This window comes from Colias croceus, chromosome 21 (assembly GCF_905220415.1).
Source record: "Colias croceus chromosome 21, ilColCroc2.1".
NCBI lineage: Eukaryota > Metazoa > Arthropoda > Insecta > Lepidoptera > Pieridae > Colias > Colias croceus.
In genome coordinates, this window is record NC_059557.1 from 7,940,272 (window position 1) to 7,966,179 (window position 25,908).

A 25,908-nucleotide genomic window follows, 5' to 3' on the forward strand; every position below is an offset into this window, starting at 1 on the left:
AGCGTGTTCAAACAAACAACTCTTCAGCTTTATAATATTAGTATAGATTAACAAGTCAAAGACAAAATAGATCAATCTTTAGTAGAAGTATCAATGCAAGTATCAATACAAGTTGTAAAATATACGTGTCCAACATTTAAGCTTTTATATGGCGATATTTCTTTAGAACTTGATAACTACAGTTTTCGTGTAAATAATAACAATTAGTTCATAAGCCATGTTAAAAAAACAACAAATGTTTCTGTACTTCATATTTATTTCAAAACTGTAAAGCATTTTTTTTATTCTATCCTATTTAATCTCATCTATATACAACTATTTTTTAAGTTGGGATTTTTCAATTCCATTTGTAAAATGTGTATTTGTTTTATCTGTGTACTAAGTCGGGGAAAAACTTTATTGTACAAATGTTTTTGTAATAGTGGCGTATTTCTCTATACGTATTTTAAAAATGGAAAAACTGTAGTACATTGTTTATAAATTTTGTTCATCAAATACACAATGGTTCAACGTCATGTTTTCAAATAAAATATAAATATTAAATACTAACAAATGTTCAACAAGAATAGGAAAATGTTAATTAATTTCGTTATTAACAAACAACACAATAAATAGTAACTAATGTTAAAAAATTACCAACAAGGATATTTTTATCTGAGAGATTAATCAAAATCAGATTGGCATCAAAACAAATGAAAACAATTCGTCAATAATTTGAAACCTTCTTTCAATGAAAGGCTCCGTTAATATTTAAGCGGGATCCTTACAGGATAAATTTGATGTCCCTCCGTCCGTACATTTATCTGTTAAGGTCCTATTTCACGAATAATACAATATTCACGAGGGTAAAAATAATTACGGGATTTGTCATGATTTGTAATACAATAATAAATTATAAAGCTGTAAACTCCGTAGAAAAAGTGGGTAGAGGTACTGAAAATTTGGCATCGTCGTTTTCGTCTGGTTTTGCTCCTGGAAGTGACCACGTGGAACTGCCGGTTGCTGTTACTCTTGGCCCCATGTTATCATACGTGGGTCGTAATAAACATGTTCTACTCCGCCTTGGTAGTGTGGAGCCACCTCCCAATAAATCTGGATACTTCTCGTTATGACCAGTTACGTGTACTGATATAAAAATATTACCATAAGGCGCTGGCAATGCAAACTCTGCCGGAGGAGGCGGAAAGCCTCCAGAAGGACCTTCGATCGTAATCTGTACAGGTTCCATACAACGCTGGTTATCACTCTCCATCGATATCGATCGGTCAAACATTTCGAATCCATATGAGGAACCCATCTCTGTACTGGTTCTATCGCAACTAGCCGCTAAGGATGTATCTAAAAGCTTCTTTTCTTGGTCCGTGAAACTCCTACTGGGTGGTACTCTTCGTCGCCGAGTTTTCCAACACACGCAAGTGGCGATAAAACCGGCTCCCGCCATAGCCACCATGGACCCAGCAGCGATTAAGAAGTTAGAATAGTCTGGCGCGCTTCTGGCAGTTGCCATTCTTGCCTTAGGTAAGAAAATTGTCAAATACCCACTAGCTTCACCTACCCTACTCGTTGCAGAACACTTCCACTCTCCAGAATATTCACTCGTGATATTGATAATAGTAATATTTATCCATTGAGCACTTTTATTTATAAAATCGTCTCTATATTCATTAAATTGTCCTACACTATGATTGTATATTAATATTTGGCTATCACTATCTGTATTATTCCTAATTTGTTTCTGATTAAATGTCCAAGAGATATGGGGTATTGGTTCACCTCTAACAAAACAACCGAAACTAATTTCTGCACCTATTTCAGTTCGTATTACCGAGGGACTAGTTATAGCGGAAGGTGGACACACTAAATCTTCACTCTTGAATTCCCTCCAAGACAGCTGTCTCTTATCACTTGGTCCTCGACACACTACTTCTTCATTACCTAAATTACTAGTTAAAAACCACTCGTGAAAGTTTCTTAATCTACAGTCACAGAACCAGGGATTATCTGACAAGGTGAGCGTCTTTAAAACTGGCAAGTTAAACGTATCTTGGTGTAAGTAAGATAAAAGATTTTGATGGACTTTTATAGTTTCAAGCGCCCGCAGATTCACGAATGCAAACGGGTGCACTTTCTTCAGATGGCAGCGTACGAGTTCTAACTTCTTTAAATGTAGCAGAGGTGGGAATTGCTCGGCAACTAATTGGCTCAAAGGATTGTCGTTTAGGACCAGAAGCCTCAAACGTTCGTTCCCTTTGAACGTGTCAGGAGAGAGTTGTGTAAGGTCGTTTCCGGAAAGGTCTAACTCTATCAAAATACGGAGCTCTCTGAAAGCGTTCGGATGCAAATAATGCAAATGTGTGGCACTTAAGTTTAACCGTTGCAAGTTTAATAATTCTATAGTGGCGAAAGCGTCTTCGTGTAATTCTCTTAAAGGATTGCCGTGAAGATCGAGAACTTGTATGTCTGAGGCTAAATGCGGTACTTCTGTAAGTGCGGCTGTTACACATGATGCAGTTTTTTTGCCTGATGACCATTTGCAGTGGCATTCTATGATGTGAGCGCAGTTTAGCCAGTCGCCTCCTGACGTATTGATTAGAAGAGTTAGTAATAAGCACCATAGTGCTCGAATGCCCATTTCATATCCCCTTCTTGTGTTATGTACCTGGAACATAGAAATGTATGTTAATAAAGAAATAATGAGATGATTTTGTTTGAGATCTTGTTTTATTTAAATACGAGAAAGAGAATCATAACTTGTAGTAACATAATTATCTAATCTTTAAAACGATTACAATACAAAATAAATAAAAAATCAAAAGTCCGCCAATATAATTTATAACAATATAACTTATAAGTTTACTATACATAAAAACGAATCTCAAGAAACTATCTCTTTTATAGCCATTAATATTAAAAAATTCTATTTTGCAATTTACACCTTCGTGCTCTAAAATTAAAACGAAAAACTGAAAAATTTCCAATATTAACGTGTAATTTTTCATCGTTTATCTCGTTCAATAAAATCATTTTAAAAATAGCTATTAATTAATTTCTATAATACAAATAGTACCTCATTGTTGAGTACTAATTTGTTTCAAGATGATCAGTCAAAGTTACAAGTTCAGGCGTCAAGGGTATACAAATTAATTGGCTCCAGAGATCCCCTGTTAATGGTCTGACGGAAACTGTATCAATTACTGGCTACAACTAAGGAATATACCTAATTGTTACATCATGTTTGGTGAAAACGATAGTCATGGCAGGTTGTGTAAGTTAAATAGATGTGTATTAGATCACTACATAATATAAATAGTATAAAACAAAGTCGATTTTTCTGTCCCTGTTTAGCATAATATATGCTTTAATCCATATACGAATTTTGATGCAGTTTGAAGGTTCATTAATTGGGCTTAGTCGGGTGAAGCCGCGGGTGGACTGCTGGTAGGTACTAGATAAATAGAAACGTTGAAAATGAAACTTATAAAGAATATAAACAATTCCATCACGTAGGAATTCGAACCCGCGTCTTTATGGGAAAGCGAGACGGTGACAGTATTTAAAATTTAAATATGATTCATGTTAAAATGGTGAAAATTTCAGAACCATCATCATTTACCTCGATTTGGTAAGTCGATGTAATTTTCAAGAACGTAATACGCAAATATACAAACAAAGAATACAGATGCGACGTAATAAAGTACATTTCAACCAAATACTATCTTCTTAGTCTCCCGTCTCGACCACATTCACACATCAAAAGTTCCCCTGAAATCAGTTCGACAAACTGCTATCATGTTAAATTTTGTATCACGAACATTCTATAAGCAGTTCTGCATAATCCCCTATGCATTCCCACACTATTGGAGTGGAAAGCTAAACTTTATGGAAGCTTCGCCAACTCGGAATTTCCCAGGAGTGTGAAAATATTTTCTTCTGGAGATTTATTGCGGGCGGATTATTGCTGAGCCGTTCTTTATATGCTTAAATGGTGCAGATTTGCGGTACAAAACATCAATTGGCTTAGATATAATAGGAACTGTTTATTTTGTTATTCAGTATCTGTTGATATTCGGTTTTGACCCACTTTGTAGTTAATATAACATTTTCTTCATTAATGAAATAAGCAGCAAGAAAAGGGTTGTTACGTTTTTTTTTATTAAATTAGACAATGTTTGTATATCTATTAACAGTAGGTAATATATTTAAACAGTCAGTTAAGTCAGTTAAGTGCAGTTTAGTAGTGCAATATCATACATTTCTTGTGTATTTAGTGAATTTTCCAGGCTGAATTTCCCACAAGATAAGATAAAATGTATCTGTTTATTTCATAAACTCTTAGCCTTAAAATTTTAATAACTACGAAGCAAGTGCCGCTAATTATACAGCTCTGACCATACATAGCCTAAAACGTAAACCTGTATGAACTTATGAAATTAGTTTGCACGGTTTAGGCTGATTATTATCAACGTGCGGGACCATTCAGCGGGTTGTTTTAATTTAAATTTTAGAGTTGTAAGTTGTGATAGATTTGCGCTAGGAAGAAAGAGGAAGAAAATATTCATGCTTTCTACAATTATTGGAAAGAGCAAAACAGCAACAAAAAATTTGGAGCAATAAAATACTTTATACTGCCTTCTATAAATCTTCTACAAAAATATGCTCGCTTTCTAATGTGCGTAGAATAAGGAACGTTTCTTATACTGGAGAAACTTAAAGTTATTTTTAAAATCTACAAAACTCACCTAATTCGACTGATAGTCTTATGCCCGATTTCACCAACAACCCGTAAAATTTAAGTGTCACCTAAGTCAATTTAGGGGATACCTAACGTAAAATTTGCTTTCACCGGCAGATAAGTGTCACCTAAATCGTTAGGTTAGGTAGTAATTTGAAGGGTCCCTTAAACTAAGGAACCCTTACTTAGGAGACTGTTTAGGGGTCATTGGTGAAATCGGGCATAACACTACTAATAGTGGTGTTTTATATGTTTTAGTTTTACTATACAATTTTAATAAAGAACGAATAAGAATAGCATCAATAATTTTACAAACAAAAGTGTTTTTTTATTTATACAAAGGAGAGGTATAAAAGTCGCGTTTATATTACTAGTGAATAAACAGCCTTATTCGTCCACAGTATACGAAATTAGTTTACGTAGCTAAGGTCTCGTGTTTCGTTGAAACTGAATAGCTTTTAAGAGTCGTCTGCATAAATTTTCAAATATTCATTTTAATATGCTCGCTACCTAAATCTTTGTGAAGTGTAGGTAGTTGGTAGTGAAGTCGTGACATTAAGTTGTTATATTCAATAATTAATTTAATAACTTCTAAGTATATTATTTACGTATTATTTATGGAATAAACTTTTGTAGCATTATTTTTACATAATATAATATATGGATATTGTAGTTGTCATTTTTATGTACCTACATACCTATACGTTTATAAATTTCCTATTAATTAGTTTCTGCTGAAATACCAATATAATTAGTTACGAGAAACGAGTCGATTATTTTACTAAGTATCATCATCATCAATTCATCATCATCATTATCATGCCCATGTTTGGCCACTGCTGGACATAGGCTTCAGTCATGGCACGCCATTGAGCTCGGTCATCCGCCGTTTTACTAAGTAAAAAATTCCTTTAAATCTATGTTCAATTAAGCGTCGAATATATATATATTTGCCTTTGCTCCTATGTCCTAAAAAGTGCTCTAAAACAACTTACATTTTTTCTATGTACTGTCTACTTTAGTAAATCAAGTAAGCACTAGTAAGTCAAATCAATCTATGAAAATCTTTAACAAGGAGAAATAAAAACGCACTTATCTATGTGGTAATACCTGTTGAACCTAACCCAAGATCGAAGAAATATGTCAGAGCAATAAAATCTAACGTCTAGATCATTCCAATGTGAGTCTCAAGTGACAAAGTGAACGTACGATTTAACTCAAGCGTTGAATGCTAGAAAATATTCTAGCTTTTTGAATTATGTAAGAAATGAGCTTTTCGCATATGCAGTGAATGTTTTAATTTATTTGAATGTAAGTATTTATATGCTTAAATTATAAATGCTCATGGTCTTCTTTTCAACAACTACAGAAATGACTACTTATTTATCCATACATAAACTAGCAGCTGCTTGTCCCAGATTCACCCTGGTAGGTTATATTTTATCATTTAAACAATTATAATGATCTCAATTAACGCGGTGTGACCCTTAGACACATAAAACTGAAGGAATAGAATGAATTCGATCGCGCTGGCGGGTCACGGGTGGCCGAGTTGGTTAGGCATCCGCCCCGGATTGGTGCGAAAGGATGCGGGTTCGAGCCCCGCCTCGTGATCGAATTTTTTTATATTCTTTATAAATTTATAATTATCATCTCAAGCAAGCCGAGGCAAATCCAATAGACCAAAATTCATTAAAGTCGGTTCAGTCGTTCTTGAGTAAATAATAATTTATTACTAATTCAACTGTTGTGTATTAATTAACGGCTGTATAACTAACAAGTCTTTCTTTTAAATTAAATAGTTAGATCAATTCACAAACAACACACACACGTAATCAGCTTCTATCTGACCTTATCTATACATATAATAAAATCGTAGGAAAGTCAAAACTGTACATTGAATATTTTTTTAAAAGAATACCTGGGCCGTGATCTATAATCGATATAGAAGCCAAAAACATAGTTTTTAGAATTTTTGTCTGTTTGTCTGTTTGTCTGTTTGTCTGTTTGTCTGTTTGTCTGTATGTTTGTCCGAGCTAATCTCGAAAAGTACTGCATAGATTTACTTCAAATTTTGTATGAATATTACTAACAGGACGGGTGAGGCTATAGGCTACATATTATTAAGCTATCACCTACGGGGGAGGAGCTGTGAACCTTTATTTTTCTTACGTATTCCGTGTATTACGACAGCGTACAATCTAAAGACTCATGTTTAAATGTTGGTTTTGAGTAAGCCATGCTATTATCTAGCTTTACAAAATAAAAACTATGTCATTTACGTAATTTGGGCAGAGAAACAGTTTAATGAATTTAGTAGTATAAAGACAAATTAGAAACAGCGCCATCTATTAAATGTTATAAAAATCAAATCAATTTACACGTTAACTATTGGAAATTAATAATCAAATGACGCATATATAAATGTTGTTTGACAATATCTAGATTGACACTATAAAAAATTATGCCATTTAAGTAACTTGGGAAGAGAAACATAGCTTAAAGAATGTAAGTTGTATAATGTTAATTTTGTAACAGCGCCATCTATGAGATTTCGTAAAAATCAAATCAATTTACATGTTAACTACTGAACACAATGTTAAAAATTAATAATTTATTTAAATATAATTATGTTATTTATTTATTTAACTCTTTAACCCATATCTTCCGTTCCCTATAAGATATATTTCGTGTAAATAATAAACTACATTTTTTTTAAAGTGAGGGTAGATGTTTATTATTTTAAGTAAAAATAGACACCATTATCTACAGTTAATCTAATGATTGTGTTCCAAAGAGTATAATAATATATTGTTGTGTTCATTAGTTACAATTTTAAAAATCTTCGTGTTTTATAAATTTACTAGCTTACCGCCCGCGGCTTCGTCCGCTTTGTCTAAAACCTAATAAATTATGTACTAAAACCTTCCTCTTGAATTAGTCTATCTATTAAAAAAACCGCATCAAAATCTGTTGCGAAGTTTTAAAGATTTAAGCATACAAAGGGACATAGGGACACAGAAAGCGACTTTTTTTATACTATGTAGTGATATTTATAAAGCAATTGAATGCCATAAAACAAAAAATAACAAATGCAATCTTCGTGTTTTGTGAATTTTCACCATCATGCGTTCCCACAAAAGGTAAGTTGTTGTTGTTTGTTGGTAAGTTGTTAAATGAAATGAAATGAATGCTTCTTTTATTATTTTGAGGTGCATTGGGAACAGAAGTTTTTGATAAAATTTTATTTGTAAGTAGCTTTTTTTATAGATTTACAGTTAACTTTTGATTTTTTTATTTACAGATTCAATGCTAATAAAATTATATCGCCTTTGGAAGACGATTTCTGCTGATATTTTTACTACACCACTTGAAAATTGATGATTTGATGATAAAGACAGTAGCAGCGAGGATTAAGTGGAAATTAGTAATCATCCGCTTCGTCAATTTTTGACTGAAGTTAATGTCCAACGTCCAATGGTTCAATCATTGGAAGTATCTCGGGAAATTTTGGAGGATATTTTTCAGGAAGGAGAGGAGGGGCAGCCAACCACATATCAAACTACTACGTTTTAGTACCGAAAAAAATGTTATTGCCAAATGAAACGTAAATTTTGTACTCACAACTTTACAAGTAATGTTTTAAGTTATCAGATAACCGCAAAGTCAAAATTTTATTTTTATTTTGACTTTGCGGTTATCTGATTATAATATTTATCGTTATGGCTATCGACGTACCGACCGTACTGGGATCAGAGTAGGTACATGATATACAGTTCATCATCCAGGATTGCTTAGAGCATTTTCACACTGAAAAAGAAGTTTTCTTTGAATCGTAGTTGCTTCATTTATTTATTTTTAATCATTTAACATAATATGTTTTATATTTTATAAATATATCATTTTCATTATTTAAGTAGATAAAATTAATTATGTAACGGTTTTATAAGAAAACACATTATATTTGTTAGGCGACGGTGATTTCTTCCAGGCAAAAGATATTCATCAGCTCAATAAAATTGAACAGTATGTTGTTAGTTATTCTTTAGATTCACAATTGTAATGAGCATTTCCGCATGCAAGTTGTATCGTAGTTTAGATATATCATAGTTTTTACATATTAAAGTTCCAACAAAACCCTCAAATTTTTTAGTAGAGTTGAGCAAGATAATTTGAAAAATGTGCCGTGTTAAGTATTATAGAATTATAGAAAAGGTTAGTACGTTGGTAATTATTATTTCTTCTTCATTTACATGTTGTTAGTAAAAATAAACTTTAACTTACAGTCAAAGTAGTCAAAGTATATTTTAACTAATACTACTTAATATCTATTATACTTATGTTCAGTATTTATCTGTATTATTATTGCTTGACAATTAATATATTTTCATGTCGTATACCAAATTATAAACATAAGTTTAATGTGTAATTAGCTGGATTTATTTTTACACACTCACAGACTTAGGTATATTTTATGTTAAATGATAAAAGAGTGTTAATATGTAGTGTAAACCATAATACATTTTTTCACAATTAAAAACTTTACTTACTCAATATGAAGACCGTTTGACAAATGATAGGGTGCATCATAATAAGATGAACATGAGCATAAGCAATGACTAGAGTAGGGACGCGAATATTATAATTATATTTTAAGATACAAGGTCAAGTTTACCATTTGATAGGATCCCTTTTGCCTGAAGGCCAACCTAAGTTTGTTTAAATAGGTATATTTTGTATTCGACTACAACGAATAGTGGAATACAAGAAATCAATATTTCTCAAATTTAAAACTGAACTCATTTCACAATTTTAGAACAGGTTAATTCGTATGTATGCAGTTTTAAATCGACATTAGAAGCTTTTCCTCAAGATGGTGATATCGGCACTCAGGAACTCCCTGGACGTGTTATAACGCGCAGGCCACAGTATTACAATTTTTCCTACAGTAGGGCGACGAATGTATTTTCACATAGCAACGGAGGGGAACTCGCGGGGGGTCAAGTGACGCGGGCCACGTACCACAAACATGCTTAGTTTGTGGTATCGAGCGCGAAAGATAGTCATCGTGTTTTTAGTAAAGTTACTATGTAAACTAACGTAATTTAATACTTAGGTACATATTCTATAATGGTGTGCTCAAACTGTTATTCTACATTTAATTTAGATTATTATTTGATACTAAGTAATGTAGAATTTAAACCACATTCATGTTTTCTTCAGATTTTAAGATTTTCTTATCAGAGTGTTCAATTTTAATGTAGTTAAATTTTATAAGAGACAATAGGTAATTAAGAAAATTTTAAAATAAAGTGTCACGTATTTTTTTTAAACGACGAATGACGAAAAACGACCTAATCGCGGACGAAGTCGCGGGCAACAGCTAGTCTATAATTAAAGAGCTCTATTAATTGACTTAGATTTTAATTTTAATTGAATCTTGTTAGCGTTTTTGCTTCTACAGTCTTTCTTAATTTTTATCCAATAAAGTTAACGAAAGGCTTCTTGGGAAAACAATTACAAGGCTGAGCAGGGTTCTTAATGTGCGAATCCCGGTGGATGTAATTAAAATAAAGAGCCTAGGTCTGGTAGTGAATTGGTAATCCTACTCTAATATTATCCTACTTCATACTAATATTATAAATTTGAAAGTTTGTGAGGATGTGCATGTGTGTATTTGTTACTCTTTCACGCAAATACTACTGAACCAATTACAGAGAAATTTTGCACACGTATAGAGGGTAACTTGGATTCACACATAGGATAGGTTTTATCCCGAAAATCCCACGGGAACGGAAACTATGCGGGTTTTTCTTTGAAAACGTGGGCGAAGCCGCGGGTGGAAAGCTAGTAATATATAAATTGCGTATGAATACGTTAAATTACAAAGAATTAAAACAACTATCTCTTACTAATTATGATACTCCTTCGCATTTAATCATTGTCGTACAAGTACTTTATTGTCAAGGTTGCCTGCAAGAGATTGCTTCTAAGCAATAATGCCACCTAATGTACACTTTCCTTGTTCAAGTTTATGTGTTCATTTCAATTCGATTCCTGGTAAATGTATCAAAGTATCATAAATAAATAATAATTAAAATAAATTATAAATCGTAAAATGTTTTAACTAGCTAATGTAGTAATTATCTAAATTAGCCACCAATCAAAGTTACAGGTCAAAGATAAGTTCGATAAACATCGTCAAACGTATCTATGTAATTCAATTCACACAATACAATAGATATCGCATTACTCTCCACTATACCAATAATTACACCAATAAATAACGGTCAGTCATTGACATTATTAAGTTACTGAAGTGACAACGGTCCCTTCGCTGGACAAGGTAAACTTATTTCACATTAACCTTACGTTACGAAAATTAACTGTGGATTAAATGGTTGTTTAAACATATCAGAGTTTATGTGTTTTATTTTACAGTGCACAATACAATATGGAGTTATTCCTATTAGGGCTGATTTTTCAATTCTTGGTTAAAACTTATTCGTTGAATAACGTATTAAACTACAATTTCAAAAATGTATTCTAAATTCTAATTACCTGCATTTGACAGTTTGCAGGTGACATTTTAATAGTATCGTGTAACACTTTATTGGACGGATAAGTAAAACTTATTACCAAGGATTGAAAAATCAGCCCTTAATATTATAAATGTGAGTTTGTGGGTTTATCCTTCTGTCACGTCGCAACGTTTGACTACGCGAGTCAACCCATCGGCAATAGCCATTGTTTCTATAATTAAAAGGTTCTTTTTTTTAATTTTTAAAGTATGACGTTTAATATTTGATTGTAAGAAGTATCCTTATTACTTTTAATATCCAATCCAGACAGCAATTCATATACTGTGTAAAAGAAAATGTAATTAACCTCATTAAAACCTAAATGAAAACATCGGCATACATACTCTACATTCCTATGTAGTATATTGTACTATAGTCCCGTGAAAGCCTTGCATCGTAAGTACAACTAACCATAACTTATGCACTAACAAGTAACGCACTAAATAAGCTCATTTACTTGTCTGTAAATTATCTGAGCCAGACAGGCTGTGTAGAGCCAACTGCGACCGTTAAATATGCGGCACTAACTAGCTATTGATTTGGTTAAAAGTTATTTTTGAACCAAAAGTTAAATAAAAAGTATTATTTAAATAAATATTCTATTATCTAGTTTTATTAAATGTAATCTATACGAATATTATAAAGCTGAGAGTTTGTTTGTATGTTTAAACGCGCTAATCTCAAGAACCACTGGTCCGATTTGAAAAATTCTTTCGGTGTTGGATAGCCCATTTATCGAGGAAGGCTATAGAGTATAGGCTATAATATCATCACGCTAAAACCAACAGAAACGGAGCCACGCGGGTGAAACCGCGTAGCGCAGCTAATAATTAATAACACTTCAATAAAACGTCGTATATTATTATGTTATCTCTATTGGATTTATTTATTTGTTCGTACAGCATTTACAGCAATACAATAAATAACATTTTTCAATAACTAAATACGAAATCATGAAGCTTAATTAATTAATAATTATATAGATAATCAACACCCAGACACAGAGCAAACATCTATGTTCATCACACAAACATTTGCCCCGGGTGGGAATCGAACCCACGACCTCTGGCTTGGAAGACAGGGTCACTACCAACCAAGCCAACCGGTCAGTCAGTTATTATTATTATTTTGGTTTGATGCAAGAAATGTTGAAAGCTGATAATATTATTTATTTCACCAATAATGAAAAACACCGTTGAGAAGCCTTTGAGCACCTGACGATTGTTAATCAAATGCAAGTAAGAAGATAAAAAATAATAAAAATTCTATAGGTAATGCCATTCATTTACCTTTCAATTTTTTGTTATTTGAATCGAGTCCATTTCACCAAACAGTAGAAAGAATAAAATATAAATGGTATAAATACCTTATCCAATAAAGGTCATAAATTCATAAATGTTAATTTATCAAATTAAAATCAACATGGAAAATGTAGATTTCTCCTTCATTTGTAACCTTTCCAGCATTCATAAACAGAATTAATAGTGTCAGTTACAAATACTTATTTACGTACTTAGTTCAAAGTTTTACGGGCTTTTAAAATAAATGGGTCTTTGAAAAACATCTCTATTTTATACGCAGAATACCTTGGTTTAAATTTCGCACATACTTACTACATTTTTGCTTGTATTCTCGTCTTTATAATGGACTAGGTTGAAATGTTTTTCTTGCAAACTTCATTATGCTGTAATGAGGTAGTTTTTCTAACTCCTGTTTTAGTTTTTATTTAAAAAGTAGCTATGTAATTAAGTCATTGTCTGTTTATCTATCTGTCTAACTCGACACGAAAGAAACAATAATTTAAATAGGTTTTGTCGGATTATATTATACATAGTGAGTAGTACATTTTTTTTGCATCGATTTCTTATTCATACGTGAGCTGAGTACTGAGTGCTTCGATAGTAAGGTGTATTATTGAAGATGAAGAATTGCAATAGAAATAAATAAACAATTAATTTATTTACATAAAAATAGTAGTTTTTTTTTCTTACGCGTATATCGATTTAATCTACCTTATGTGCATCATTATCGTTATAATTTTCAATGTTTTGTTAAAAGCATTAAATGTTAAAGTATTTATTATTGCAATTTATTTATATGCCTATTTACTGCATTAATAAATAATTAACACGTTATTACAATAACCACAAAATAATAACAATACATTCAACGTCATAGTGATTTTTAGTAAGTTCAACGACCCGCTGAACAATATAAATGCTGGTTGGCGGCGCGCCAGCCGCACTGCCATACTTGATGTAATTCCACCTTAGTTAATCACTGTCTCGGGATAATTACGATTTTTATAATTAATTACACATTGGCGATTCATTAAGGAGCATTTTTAGCTAGCTGTTGCGCGCGGCTTCGCGTAGTGAAGGAAAGCTCGCACAGTTTCTGTTTGCCGAAAATCTAACCTATGTCCTTTCTCATGTCACAAGTTTTATCTAAATCGGTTCAGTGGTTTAGGCGTGAAGAAGAGATAGTGAGACAGATAGAGCAACTTTCACATATTATTATATAGGTAAGTAATATTAATATCGATTTAGTGAAATTGTGTAAAAATTTCGTGAACTTTACACTATTGTGAGTCCGTTTAACATGCAGTTTTTTATTTTAATAAAATACAGATATCCAAGGGAATTTTTAAAAAACAGCATACACAGTTGCACAACTATATTTGTATCAAAATCTTATCCACTATTCTTTAGCGGTTCAATCATGCTAAATGTTCATAAAAAATGTCAAATTTTACAGCTAATTAATATACAGTTTCAGTATTTTCATCAGCCTTTGAAATTTCAGTTCAAAATAAACCAAAAACACATTTCTATATAAACTATAATAATTAAAAATAAGTAGAGCTATCAAAACATTGTGCATTAAAATTTCGTTCGTTATAACTACAAAGCGTAGAATTTTAATTTTCATCTACATAAAAACACAAACAGATTATTATTGAAATTTTGTAAAGTCTAATTTATACAAAAATATAATTTTGGATAAAAACAAACCTAAAATTTAAATTTAAATATTTTTTACATTAGGTAGGTACTTTAAATTATTAGAGAGTATTTTCTCAACAAACATGAAAATTTTATATGAATTTACGATTCAAATACACGTATAACGGGACGAAATAGAGAAAATATTATGTTTACTTACACGGCGAAAATATTGAATAAGAATCTATCCAGGAAGAAGTAAAAATATACATATTATACTAGCATACCGCCCGCGGCTTCGCCCGCTTTCTCTGGAACGATTTGAGATTTAAACTATCCTATCTCTCAAGTTGGATCAAACTGCACATGGTGTGCGAATTTTATTTTAATCAGTTAAGTGGTTTAGGAGTCCATTGAGGACAAACATTGTGACACGAGATTTATATATATTAAGATAAGATTAAGATTATCTCTGTCACATTAAATTTTAGCATATCTATTATAGGATAAAATTTAATGTGGCATCTAAATCTACATAAAGCATACTATCAAATAGTCCAGCAGATGCAACGGTTTGTTTCCACAAATATATTATGCATTGTTTATCATAAGATAATATTAATTTAGTATAATACTATGACAAATAGGATATGGTTAATTTGACCTGAGCAAGACGCTTATATCTAATACACTGGAGATTGCACTATGAACGTTGACAAGTCACGGGAAGGTATGACCTTGAATGACGCCTGGTTGTTCCTTCATCCCTTTCACACCAACTTGCCAAGTTAGGTGTGAAAGGGACAAAAAACAACCAGGCGTCATTCAAGGTCATACCTTCCCGTGACAAGTCAACGTTCCTAGTGCAATCTCCAGTGTATTAGATATAAGCTTCTTGGTCCTGAGTAAATTTGTTATCAAATGGGTATTATTAAGGTAAATAAGCTTTGCTAACGTATATAAAGACTAGTCATTTTATACGTCGTATTTTTATATAAAGTAGGTTTTATAAGTCACCTCGTACAATCAAATAAAACCATATTATAAGGATAAGTAATTAGTATTATTTTTATATTATTATCACTACATAGTATAGAGCAAATTCGCTTCCCGTGTCTGTCTGTATGTATGCTTAGGTAGATCTTTAACACAACTGTTTTTGATGCAGTTTTTCATAGATTAAATGATTCAAGAAGAATGTTTTAATAAAATATAATTTATAAGGTTTTATTAGACAAAGCGGGTGATGCCGCGGGCGGAGAGCTAGTTTTAATTTTCAATTAGTTTAATACTAAGTAGTTTAATAATATTTACAAGTAGTTACTTCGTAATATCAAATTGAAAAATCCATAATTCCATAATTCTATAATAATATTATAAATGCGAAAGTAACTCTGTCTGTCTGTCTGTCTGTTACTCAATCACGCCTAAACTACTGAACCAATTTGTATGAAATTTGGTATGGAGATATTTTGATAACCGAGACAGGACATAGGCAAGGTACCTTTTATTGCGAAATATGTACCACGGGCGAAGCCGGGGCGGACCACTAGTATGCTATAAAGCAGCTAACGCCGCGGCGAACACCTAGTCTCCAATACGTGTAAAGCCAATGCCCGATTCCCACTTGGCTGTCTGCCTACGAATTAACCTCGAAAACTAGCAAGTGTAAGAAACTGCTGAACTTTTCTTTATAGCAGTCGAATTTATTACGTCCCCGACGCCAGGTAAGTTAAGAAGCTATGCGATGTATTCAGGTTAGGTCTACGATTGACCGATGATCGTTAAAAACGTTGATAAGAGAGACTGAATTGAAGAGGCTTTTGAACGCTTTGAAGCAATTTCTTCTTCTATCAAACTTTTGGATACAGGAAAATTAAAAGATTGAAAAGTTTAGGCATTTAGATAATAGATACACTATAATACCGTGACTAAACAACGAAACGCGCCAACCGTAGACTTTACAAAATATATGAATGCCAATTTTAAAGAGTATCTGAAAAAGTACATATGATCACCCTTAATTAAGATCAGAACCTTGAAAAGCACGTACTTATTTTGATCTTATTATATTTACATAATATTATCTAGTATTACCATAGAATTTCACTATAAAAACCCATAATACCAAATATTCCCAGTAAAAACAGTTCGTACGAATTGAATTGCCGATATTCCAAATCTATCGATACAGATTCAGATCCCAACACTAAATAGGCTTAGGTTTATCCAGAAATTGAACGAAGTCTATTCGGAGGAAATTTCGTTCTCTATTATTATTGGGGTTTATTTTGTTACACGATACAATAAAATTAATTTCATGGTATATATTTAGGTACCTACTTAAAACTAAATTGTACATAAGAATATGTTATAAAATACATTAATTTCCTTGATAAAATAAACATTTGAAACTGCAATGTGTATGTATTTTTGTATACAGATAAATTAAGAAATTGAAAAAAATGCAAATAAATTTTATAATAGAACGGCTCAGCACATTAATGTAAACTGTTTAAAGATAAACATTGAAAGTTGTGAAGAAATATTGTAGCGAAGACATTAACGAGAAAGTCAACAAAAGAAGAGCATTTGTGCCGAGCACACGACGTGTCAGAAGTGAAACCTCTTTGGCAAGATTCAAAGATACCAAAATCGTCGGCTTACTCCATGACGTGACGATACTGCCATGGCGTGACCTTGAAATTTTACTCTCAACGCGCCTAAAGATTTTCACTTAAAGATTTTTCTCTTGTGGAATTACCCGGGAGCAGAATCCCGGAAAAGTTATGTAACATCATATAAATCATGTAAAATCTACATCAAACGTAAAGTTAAATAAAGAGGTTTCAACAAATTTAATTTTAAACATCTTAACAGAAATAAACAACAAAAATAGATTCAATCAAAAAGTTTTTTGATTATGAAAATAATTTGATCGATCCACAACAGCAATATTGGCAATTCATATAAAACATTTCTATTGAGATCATCTGTTTACGGAACGTAAATTCAATTAATATAATGGAGGCTTTAGCTAAAATTCCAATAAAGTTAATTACACGAAGATAAACATTTTGTCATGGCGTCAAATCGAGTGAACAGCTTTGTTGGTACTAAAGTGTTTTGATTTTATAGTAGGTTATTATAGAAAAATATATAAACTCGGTGTAGTGTAGTGTAGGTAGGTTAAGTAGACTGGTTATTACTAGAAATAAAACTTTCTTTTAACACCACACATTCAACAAAAAATAAATGAAAAAATGACCTAAACAAGGGAAATAACTGCATGCGGCACAATAAGATACAGCGCCGATTTTAGGTCCTATTGGATAAGGCCTTAAATAAGTAATTAAAGTAAATCAAAATATCACTTTAGTAAGAAAATTCTGCAATTAAATGCTTAATTAAATCTTTAAACTAGCTGTGCTCCGCAGTTTCACCCGCATTGCTCCGCTCTTGTTGGTCTTAGCGTGATGATATAATATAGCCTTCCTCAATAAATGGGCTATCTAACACCGAAATAATTTTTCAAATCGGACCAGTACTTCCTGAGATTAGCGCGTTCAAACAAACAAACTCTTCAGCTTTATTAAGTATAGATGAAAAGATAAAAATGTTTAGTTTGCGCAAACTTGTATTAAATTTGTCCTACCTACCACATACGTAAAACTCATAAAGAACTACAAAAACACCCTTATTCTGGTAAAGAACGAGATAAAGTAAAACGTTTTAAAAACGTCATGTCTTGAGTGCTTTCAGCGCGAGTGTTCTCGTAAACATATTGTCAGGTGTTTTACTGTCACGCCCGGGAACGTTTACATCAACTTGTAAACGTCTGTAAACAATTTTAACCTAGTTTGGAGATTTGATGTTTTTTTAGAAAAAAATAAAACGAAAGAAGAAGACGCATAAGTATTTTCATCATTCCGCTTTCGCTTTTTATAGAATTGTTATCTCTAACAAGTACACAATGATTGTCGGATTAATATGTAATCTCTTTCGTTATTTATAGTAAACTAGCTTTCCACCCGCAGCTTCGCCCGCGCAATCAAAGAAAAACCCGCGTAGTTCCCGTTCACGTGGGATTTCCGGGATAAAACCTATCCTATTTCCCGGGGTAAAAAGTAGCCTATGTCCTTTCTCGGGTATCAAAATATCTCTATACCAAATTTCATGCAAATTGGTTCAGTAGTTATGGCGTGATTGAGTAACAGACAGACAGACAGAGTTACTTTCGCATTTATAATATTAATAGTATGGATTCATAAATCCATTTTTTTAAGAAACGATAAGAGTCGCTCAATGATTTGTTTGAGTATTGCATTGTAAAGTTAAACGTTACAAAGTAGAGATTGGTTAAGGCAACATATTAATATATTATATATATTTGTTTGTTAATTTTACACTTTGATAGGTACAATAAATGTCTGAAAATGCATATGCAATGATAGAAGGCTATAGGCTATATATTGTCACGCTAAGACCAACAATAGCGGAGTAATACGGGTGAAACCGCGGGGAACAGCATATTAATATCCATTAAACGAAGGAATATCTGCTTATCTTTTCTTATTTCAAATTCTGTCTTGTTTAAAACACAATAATATAGTCTACATTGGGTTTCAAAATGAAATGCCTCAGACTTAGGAACAATTAGACGGTACTGTGATGAACGAGATGACGTGTCTACGAACTTTTATAGCCTTGTCCGTTTGTTTGCGGATTTTAATTTGAAAGGAAACATTAAAAATTGGATAACTTCTTTTTGTACTTTATTTATTGCCACATAGCTATGTACGTTTTATTTTTAGATTGCGAGATTTACATTCATATTAATGGTGTACTTTTTTTGGACAATTAGGTTAGTAAACTTCAAGTTTCGTTATAAGAATAATTTTATCTTTATCATTATTTATGAACTAGCTTACCGCCCGCGTCTTCGCCCGCTTTGTCTAAGACCTAATAAATTATATACTAAAACCTTACTCTTGAATCACTCTATCTATTAAAGAAACCTTATCAAAATCCGTTGCGTAGTTTTAAAGATTGAAGCATACATAGGGACATAGGGACAGAGAAAGCGACTTTGTTTTATACTATGTAGTGATACACATAAAGGTCGACTCTAGAGCCTTGTTCTAACAAACTAAAACTCAAATAAAGTTTAAACTAAACTCGAACTAAAGATGGATTTATAATATTATATTATAATTAATATCATTATAAAAATGTAATGAAAGACACATTTTGAACATTCAGTTCTGTACTCAAAACGAAGAATACACGTTCTTCATGTAATAAAAATTAATTTAACCAATTAAAAGTTTCTAAAACATTAACTGATTTATGAGCTACAAACATACAAGCATGTTTCGATTCAATTATAGTAAATACTAGCGATCCGCCCCGGCTTCGCCCGTGGTACATGTTTACGTTTTCTCTACATAAGATCCATCCTCGTACTTCAAGAAATATAATAAAAAAAGAATTATCGAAATCGGTTCGGCCGTTCTCGAGTTATTTACCAACACATTTTGCGATTCATTTTTATATATATAAAGATATTACAGAAAACAGAATGTATTTCGAAACTAGAGCGTCAATATGAAAATGAAAAATGAAAATGAAAAATATATTTATTTTCATACACACAGTTTACATATACAGAAAATGGATGAGTCCTCCTAGTAAGTTTACAAAAACCTGTGTCAGGAGGACCCGCTCTTCCTTAACTAATATTACAAATATAAAACGTGTGCAGATGTATGTCTGTGAGTGTGTGTGTGTGTGTGTGTGTGTGTGTGTGTGTGCGTGTGTGTGTGTGTGTGTGTGTGTGTGTGTGTGTGTGCGTGTGTGTGTGTGTGTGTGTCTATGTTTGGGTATGTTTGAGCTATTAAAAATTATAAAATGTAGTGTAGAAGCGCCTCAGTATCCTCATAGGAAAGTGTTTTCAAATATTGAATAACCGTTTTTTTAAAATCACGATGATTAAGTCTATGTATATCTAAAATATTATTAAGACGATTATAGAGGTAGATGGACCTAGCTTTAAATTGGTGTTTAGCAAAAACTGTTTTAGTACATATGGTGTTAAAAAAATATACATATTTTGATTTGTTAAAATAGCTTAAATTTATTGCACAAGCCGGGCTGCAAGTGCGATGCAATTTAGGTCGTGTCATGTGAAAAATATGTAGATAGAAGACACTGCAACTATGTAGGCGTTGTTTTGGTTGTTTACAGATTTTGGAAAGTAATGTCCTTGTTTTTCTTGAGTATATGAATGGAAATTCAGTTAGTTCTTTCTTTATTGTATCATGCTAATAATATAATGATGCAAGAGATAAAGAAAAATCTCTACTGATATTGTACTCTACTTTTACTAATGACATTGGGCAAAATTTTGTTTAAACCTTATCTTCTTACGTTATTCAGAGATGGCTGAGCTGCCGCCATTTGTGCAATTCACATAGGCATACTTTTGTTTTAATTTTTTTATTTTATTTTATAAAACCAACAATTGTACATTATAGAGTAATAATTCAAAAATCTTACTACATTATACCTTAAAATATAAATCATATTTAAATCTTTAAAATCAAATACCAAAAACAATACAAACTTTCGAATCACTTCCCAAGCTACCCTAATAATTTTAAACTATACAAGTGTTCGTAAACTTGGGCAAAAGTAAATCTGAAACTTTGCACATCACGTTGGATCTACGTAATCTCGTAAACACATTAGCTAATTATTAAGGAGAGTAATTATAGAAATATAATATTATATCTCTATATATTGCTCTATACAATAAAAATTTATCGCCAAATATTATGTTGCTAAGCGTAAAACTCGAGAACGGCTCGACCAATCCGGTAATTTTGACGTGACAACGTCTTATAATTCGATAGAACCGGCTGCACGCCTGAAAAAACATGACTCATGCGGCGTTACCTCGCTCTGAGGCGTTCCATGTAAGGCTGGAAGTGCAAACGAGAGTGCGGAACGAGCGACAAAGAAGCACAATCGTTGTCACGTTCAACTATCGTCAGTAAACCGACTTTACAGACAACCAATTTTTTTTTTTACGCTTTTGATAAGAACCAAGTTATGTTCTGATGGAGAGAAAACCATCTCTCTTTTTAAAGCTTAAACGATAAAATATCACAAAGAAATGAGTACCGGTTAGCTCTTAACAAATATTGTCCTAATATAAGTATGTGATCTTCTTTGAATTACACCCATTTGGTTTGTTTGAAATTTAATTAGGGAATGCGTAAATCGTAATTAAAGGATCTTTATTTGACCCTGTGTTGCTTGATCTAAAGGCCCACAAAACCCTTTAGCTACAGCTGTGTATGACAAAGTAATTAGGTCTAAGATTACGCTGTTTTATTGTTTGACTAAGAGGATAATGTTTTGTATGTTTTTAAGTTAAAATTAATACCATCTTTGAACGATGAAAAAATTGAATTATTATTTATTTATTTTGTTATTTTGTTATTATAATCGAAGTCTTATTTACTAGATTTAAACATATTTTACCGTTCGTATATATTAAATATTTCAGGAAACATTTAATGATTAACGTTAAATCGCGTTTAAAATCCGTTATAATCTCTAATTTTTATATATGAGATAAAATTCCTGGAATAGCGAATTTGGTTGATAATCAAGTACTGATTGCTTCTTATTCTTTTAAATATTAAAAGTTTTAAAATTTAATAGCTCTTTGGTTTACTTGTTGTACATGATAATGAAAAATTAAATGAGTTTTCCGTGTATCTATAAAGTTTGCACCAATTTCCTGGTATGAAAATATATTGTACGGTACGTCCTTTCTTTTTTATATTTAAGAATATTATAATTACAAAAATTATGAAGCTATCCGTATACCATTTAAATCTTACTAATGTAATACATCTATTAGCAATTCATCTCGGACACAATAATGCATGTTATAATAATATAAGGTCATAATGTAGGTACATATAAACCTTCTTCAAAATAACTATAATATATTCCATAGTTTTAAAGATCATGGCACTGGCATCCCGACTTCCGAAACGTCTAAAAACATGTGAATACTATGCAGTGATGTACTAATAGTATTAGGTCTATCAAATCTAGATAGTATCTAGAAGACTTGACAGTTTATGCCCTCAACTTATAAGGCCTAGAACTTTTCTAGGTCACTTTAGGAAATAGTAGTAAAGTTGAACATTTGCTACACATCTGTCGAAGTCGCGTTCAGAATGTAAATTATCTAGACAGGGTTTAGCATATTTATAGAGCTGAGAAAATAGACGTGACTTTTTCTTTATGTTTGGGTCTAGCCTAAATATGATTATATTTTAGATCTTCGGAAAGTTTATCTCAATTTATCGTAGCGTGTATCATATAGGATTAGTATTAACTCAGATATTTACCCGCTGTATTTCAAAACACGCAATATGCTTTATATGAAAAGGTAATTACATACATTATACAAATAAAATAACAAAGTTACTTTCCGTTACACGTTAAAATTTTAGTATAAACTAGCTTCCACCCACGACTTTGTACGTGCATCCCGTTTTCCCCCGTTCCCGTAAGAATTTCGGGAAATTCTTTTTTAGCGGACGCCTACGTCCTAACATCTACCTGCATGCCAAATTTCAGCCCGATCCGTCAGCGGTTTGGGCTGTGCAGTGTGCGTTCATAGATCATTATGTCAGTAAGTAACCTTTCAGTTGTATCTTACATCCTAAGAATGTGTTACAGATACTTTATACTAAAATTATAACACGGAAACATTTGAGTCTTGAATTCTATCCACTACAAAGTGTATTATGACCGTAATAGTAACGTGTCAGGATCGGAAAGCAACACGTATACTACTATGGCCACTAGAACGTATAAATTACGTATCAAAGCCATATATATCATCACTACATAGTATAAAACAAAATCACTTTCTCTGTCCCTATGTCCCTTTGTATGATTAAATCTTTCAAACTACGCAACGAATAATGATGCAGTTTTTTTTAATAGATAGAGTGATTCAAGAGGAAGGTTTTAGTATATAATTTATTAGGTTTAAGTCAAAGCGGGCGAAGCCGCCGGCGGTAAGCTAGTGGACAATTGTTGACGCTCCGTGCATGCCACGTGACGGGGCTGATCGCTGGCGTATAGACTGACACTTTTCTATAAGTAAGTAAATAAGTTTTTAAGCTATTGCAAAGCTTCTATCGCGGGCCTTGTGCGCAGGGACCGAATCGAGAAATTCCGTAACGAAAAACCTCACGCTCCTCACGGGGACGGGCATGGAGGTGTGGCTTGAAGGCATAGCATGCAATAGCTTTACCGCAGCAGTCCCCGAGTGCCACACGTCGTTTTTTCCTGAAATATTGTTGTTACGCGCATAGTATGATACGTTGAATTGGTTAGAGTTCTTTAATGTTCGTAAAGAATAATATCAAAAATTACTATTGGAACAGTATAAAGTATTAGCTTGAAATAATTAAGCCTGGGTAGAGCCAGGTTGAGAAGCTAGTGTCCTAAATAACACCTGTTATTTCCTTGATACATTTGCTTAAACGCGTAGCAGTAAGACGTCTTCACTTTAGTTTCAGATGTATATATAAATCTTGAAGTATCTAGCAATGTTATTATTTTCGTTACCTTAATTGGATCCAATATATTAATTTATAAATATCTGATGAATTCAAATAAAATGAAAAGTTTTCCCGCTTCACAAATACATTTCTCTCTTTCGTTTCTTATTATCAGATATTTAAGTAGGTACCTATTAAATATTTTATACCTAACTACAGACACACAGAACTCTATTCATTAATAATCATTACATCATAATATTATACGATTTAATCTCTATGTAGAGCAGCAACTATTTAAAATCATACAATTAAGTTAATTAATTTTTGTATTATCGTTTTAAATAATTAATTAAAACGATAATACAAAAAAGTCTTAATTATATTCTTTAAATAAAATTACAAACAAAATGTGAATACAAACTGAAGCAAAACCAAAAAATTAATTTCCAATTGTGAGAAAGCTAAATGGATAATCCATACTAATATTATAAATGCGAAAGTAACTCTGTCTGTCTGTCTGTCTGTTACTCAATCACGCCTAAACTACTGAACCAATTTGCGTGAAATTTGGTATAGAGATATTTTGATACCCGAGAAAGGACATAGGCTACCTTTTATTGCGAAATATGTACCACGGGCGAAGCCGGGGCGGACCACTAGTTAATTATATAATGGATATTAATATATTGTATCCAAAACATCATTAGCTCTTGATTATTGTCAAATACAGATCATTCACAATAACTGAAATGTTAATTATTCTGGATATAACGTTACCTACTGAGTAATTTTCAAATTAATTTGAACTGAAATTTAAAATTATTGTTCAACATAATGTTTTTCTTAAAACTAACGATTTGAACGATTCAATTATTCTTTTCTATCCAATAAAAACAACCAAAATACCAGTAAAATATCAGAATAACTGTGATTGAAACTCGTTACGTTACGTCGGTTACGTTTACTCAAAATGCACAAGTAATAAAAATACTTTGACAGAAAGAAATATTTGGAATTAAACAAAAAAATATTCAGTCTTAAAAAACGAGGCTCTATATCTCTATAACTGCAATGAATTTTTACAATTACATATGAAATGAAAACGAACCAACTCATTAATTAAATTACGCGAAACAATTAGCATTAACACAATCAAAATCAATATTATTCATACGTACACAATATATTCTTAAAACAAAATGCACTATTTAAAAAAAAGAATCCACTATTTACACGCATCTTTTTTAACAATTAAAAAGGTTACAAAGGTAAATAGGTTAATGACACAACTAATTGATTCAATTAAGAGCTATCACTATATACAGGTGTGAAATACTTACGTTTTCTTATACACTCACACACACACACAGGTATCACATTTCGGCAATTAATCGGCCGATTTGTTGACAACGTGTTGACGTGCTAACGCGACGCCCGTCCGCGCCTGTCTGAGCTCACCCCTCTGTAGGTTAGCGTTATGAATCTTTTTCAAGACTCAACTGTTAATTGAGTTTTGAAGCTATGGTGTTGTTCGCAAATGAATAGTGGTTACGTTTGGAGTCTTTTTAGATGATATACTAATGCTTCGATGGGAGAAAGGATCTGTTGAAATGTCTAATGTATGTTTTAAACACTGTATAATACATAAAGCCTCTACACACAAAATAACGTCATTAATAAATAAATTAAAATTATCTAGCCACGAGCTTCCACAAAATGAGTCGCCTGCTCTTGCTGGTTACATACAATAAAAAAAAAATGCGTGGCAAAGACATGCAGCTGTCTTACCATCATATAGCAGTATTCTTTCCAGTATGGGAAAGTGATGGCGCTAGACTATTTAACGCTGTCATTTTTCCACACTGGAAATAATACGGTGATAATACTGCTTTAAGACATCATGGTACAGGGGCAGGTCAAACACCAAACCTGTCACGTTCCAACAACTGTGGAACATTCATACATCGTGTATTTTGCCAGCCATTCATGCCACGTATTATGTTAATATTATAATAACAAGAGAGAATAATGAAATATTATTGTATGAA

The 25,908-nt window shown here is 32.2% G+C and overlaps 1 protein-coding gene and 1 non-coding gene across 2 annotated transcripts; one reads left to right on the forward strand and one right to left on the reverse strand.

Annotated features, from left to right (window-relative positions):
- Positions 1–239: 239 nt before the first annotated feature.
- Positions 240–25,319, reverse strand: LOC123701429 (leucine-rich repeat-containing protein 24-like). Its single transcript, XM_045648905.1, has 2 exons — positions 25,201–25,319; positions 240–2,659 (listed from the first exon to the last, which is right to left on the reverse strand). The coding sequence occupies exon 2, from the start codon at positions 2,630–2,632 to the stop codon at positions 893–895; it is 1,740 nt and encodes a 579-aa protein (XP_045504861.1). The 5' UTR covers positions 2,633–2,659; positions 25,201–25,319; the 3' UTR covers positions 240–892.
- Trnap-cgg lies at positions 6,270–6,346 on the forward strand. The gene is given in 2 exon segments: positions 6,270–6,306; positions 6,311–6,346. It is a non-coding gene; the product is annotated as a tRNA-Pro (tRNA).
- Positions 25,320–25,908: the final 589 nt, after the last annotated feature.

Coding starts and splice junctions, on each gene's coding strand:
- LOC123701429 (XM_045648905.1), bottom strand. CDS start 2,632: ATGGGCATTCGAGCACTATGGTGCTTATTACTAACTCTTCTAATCAAT.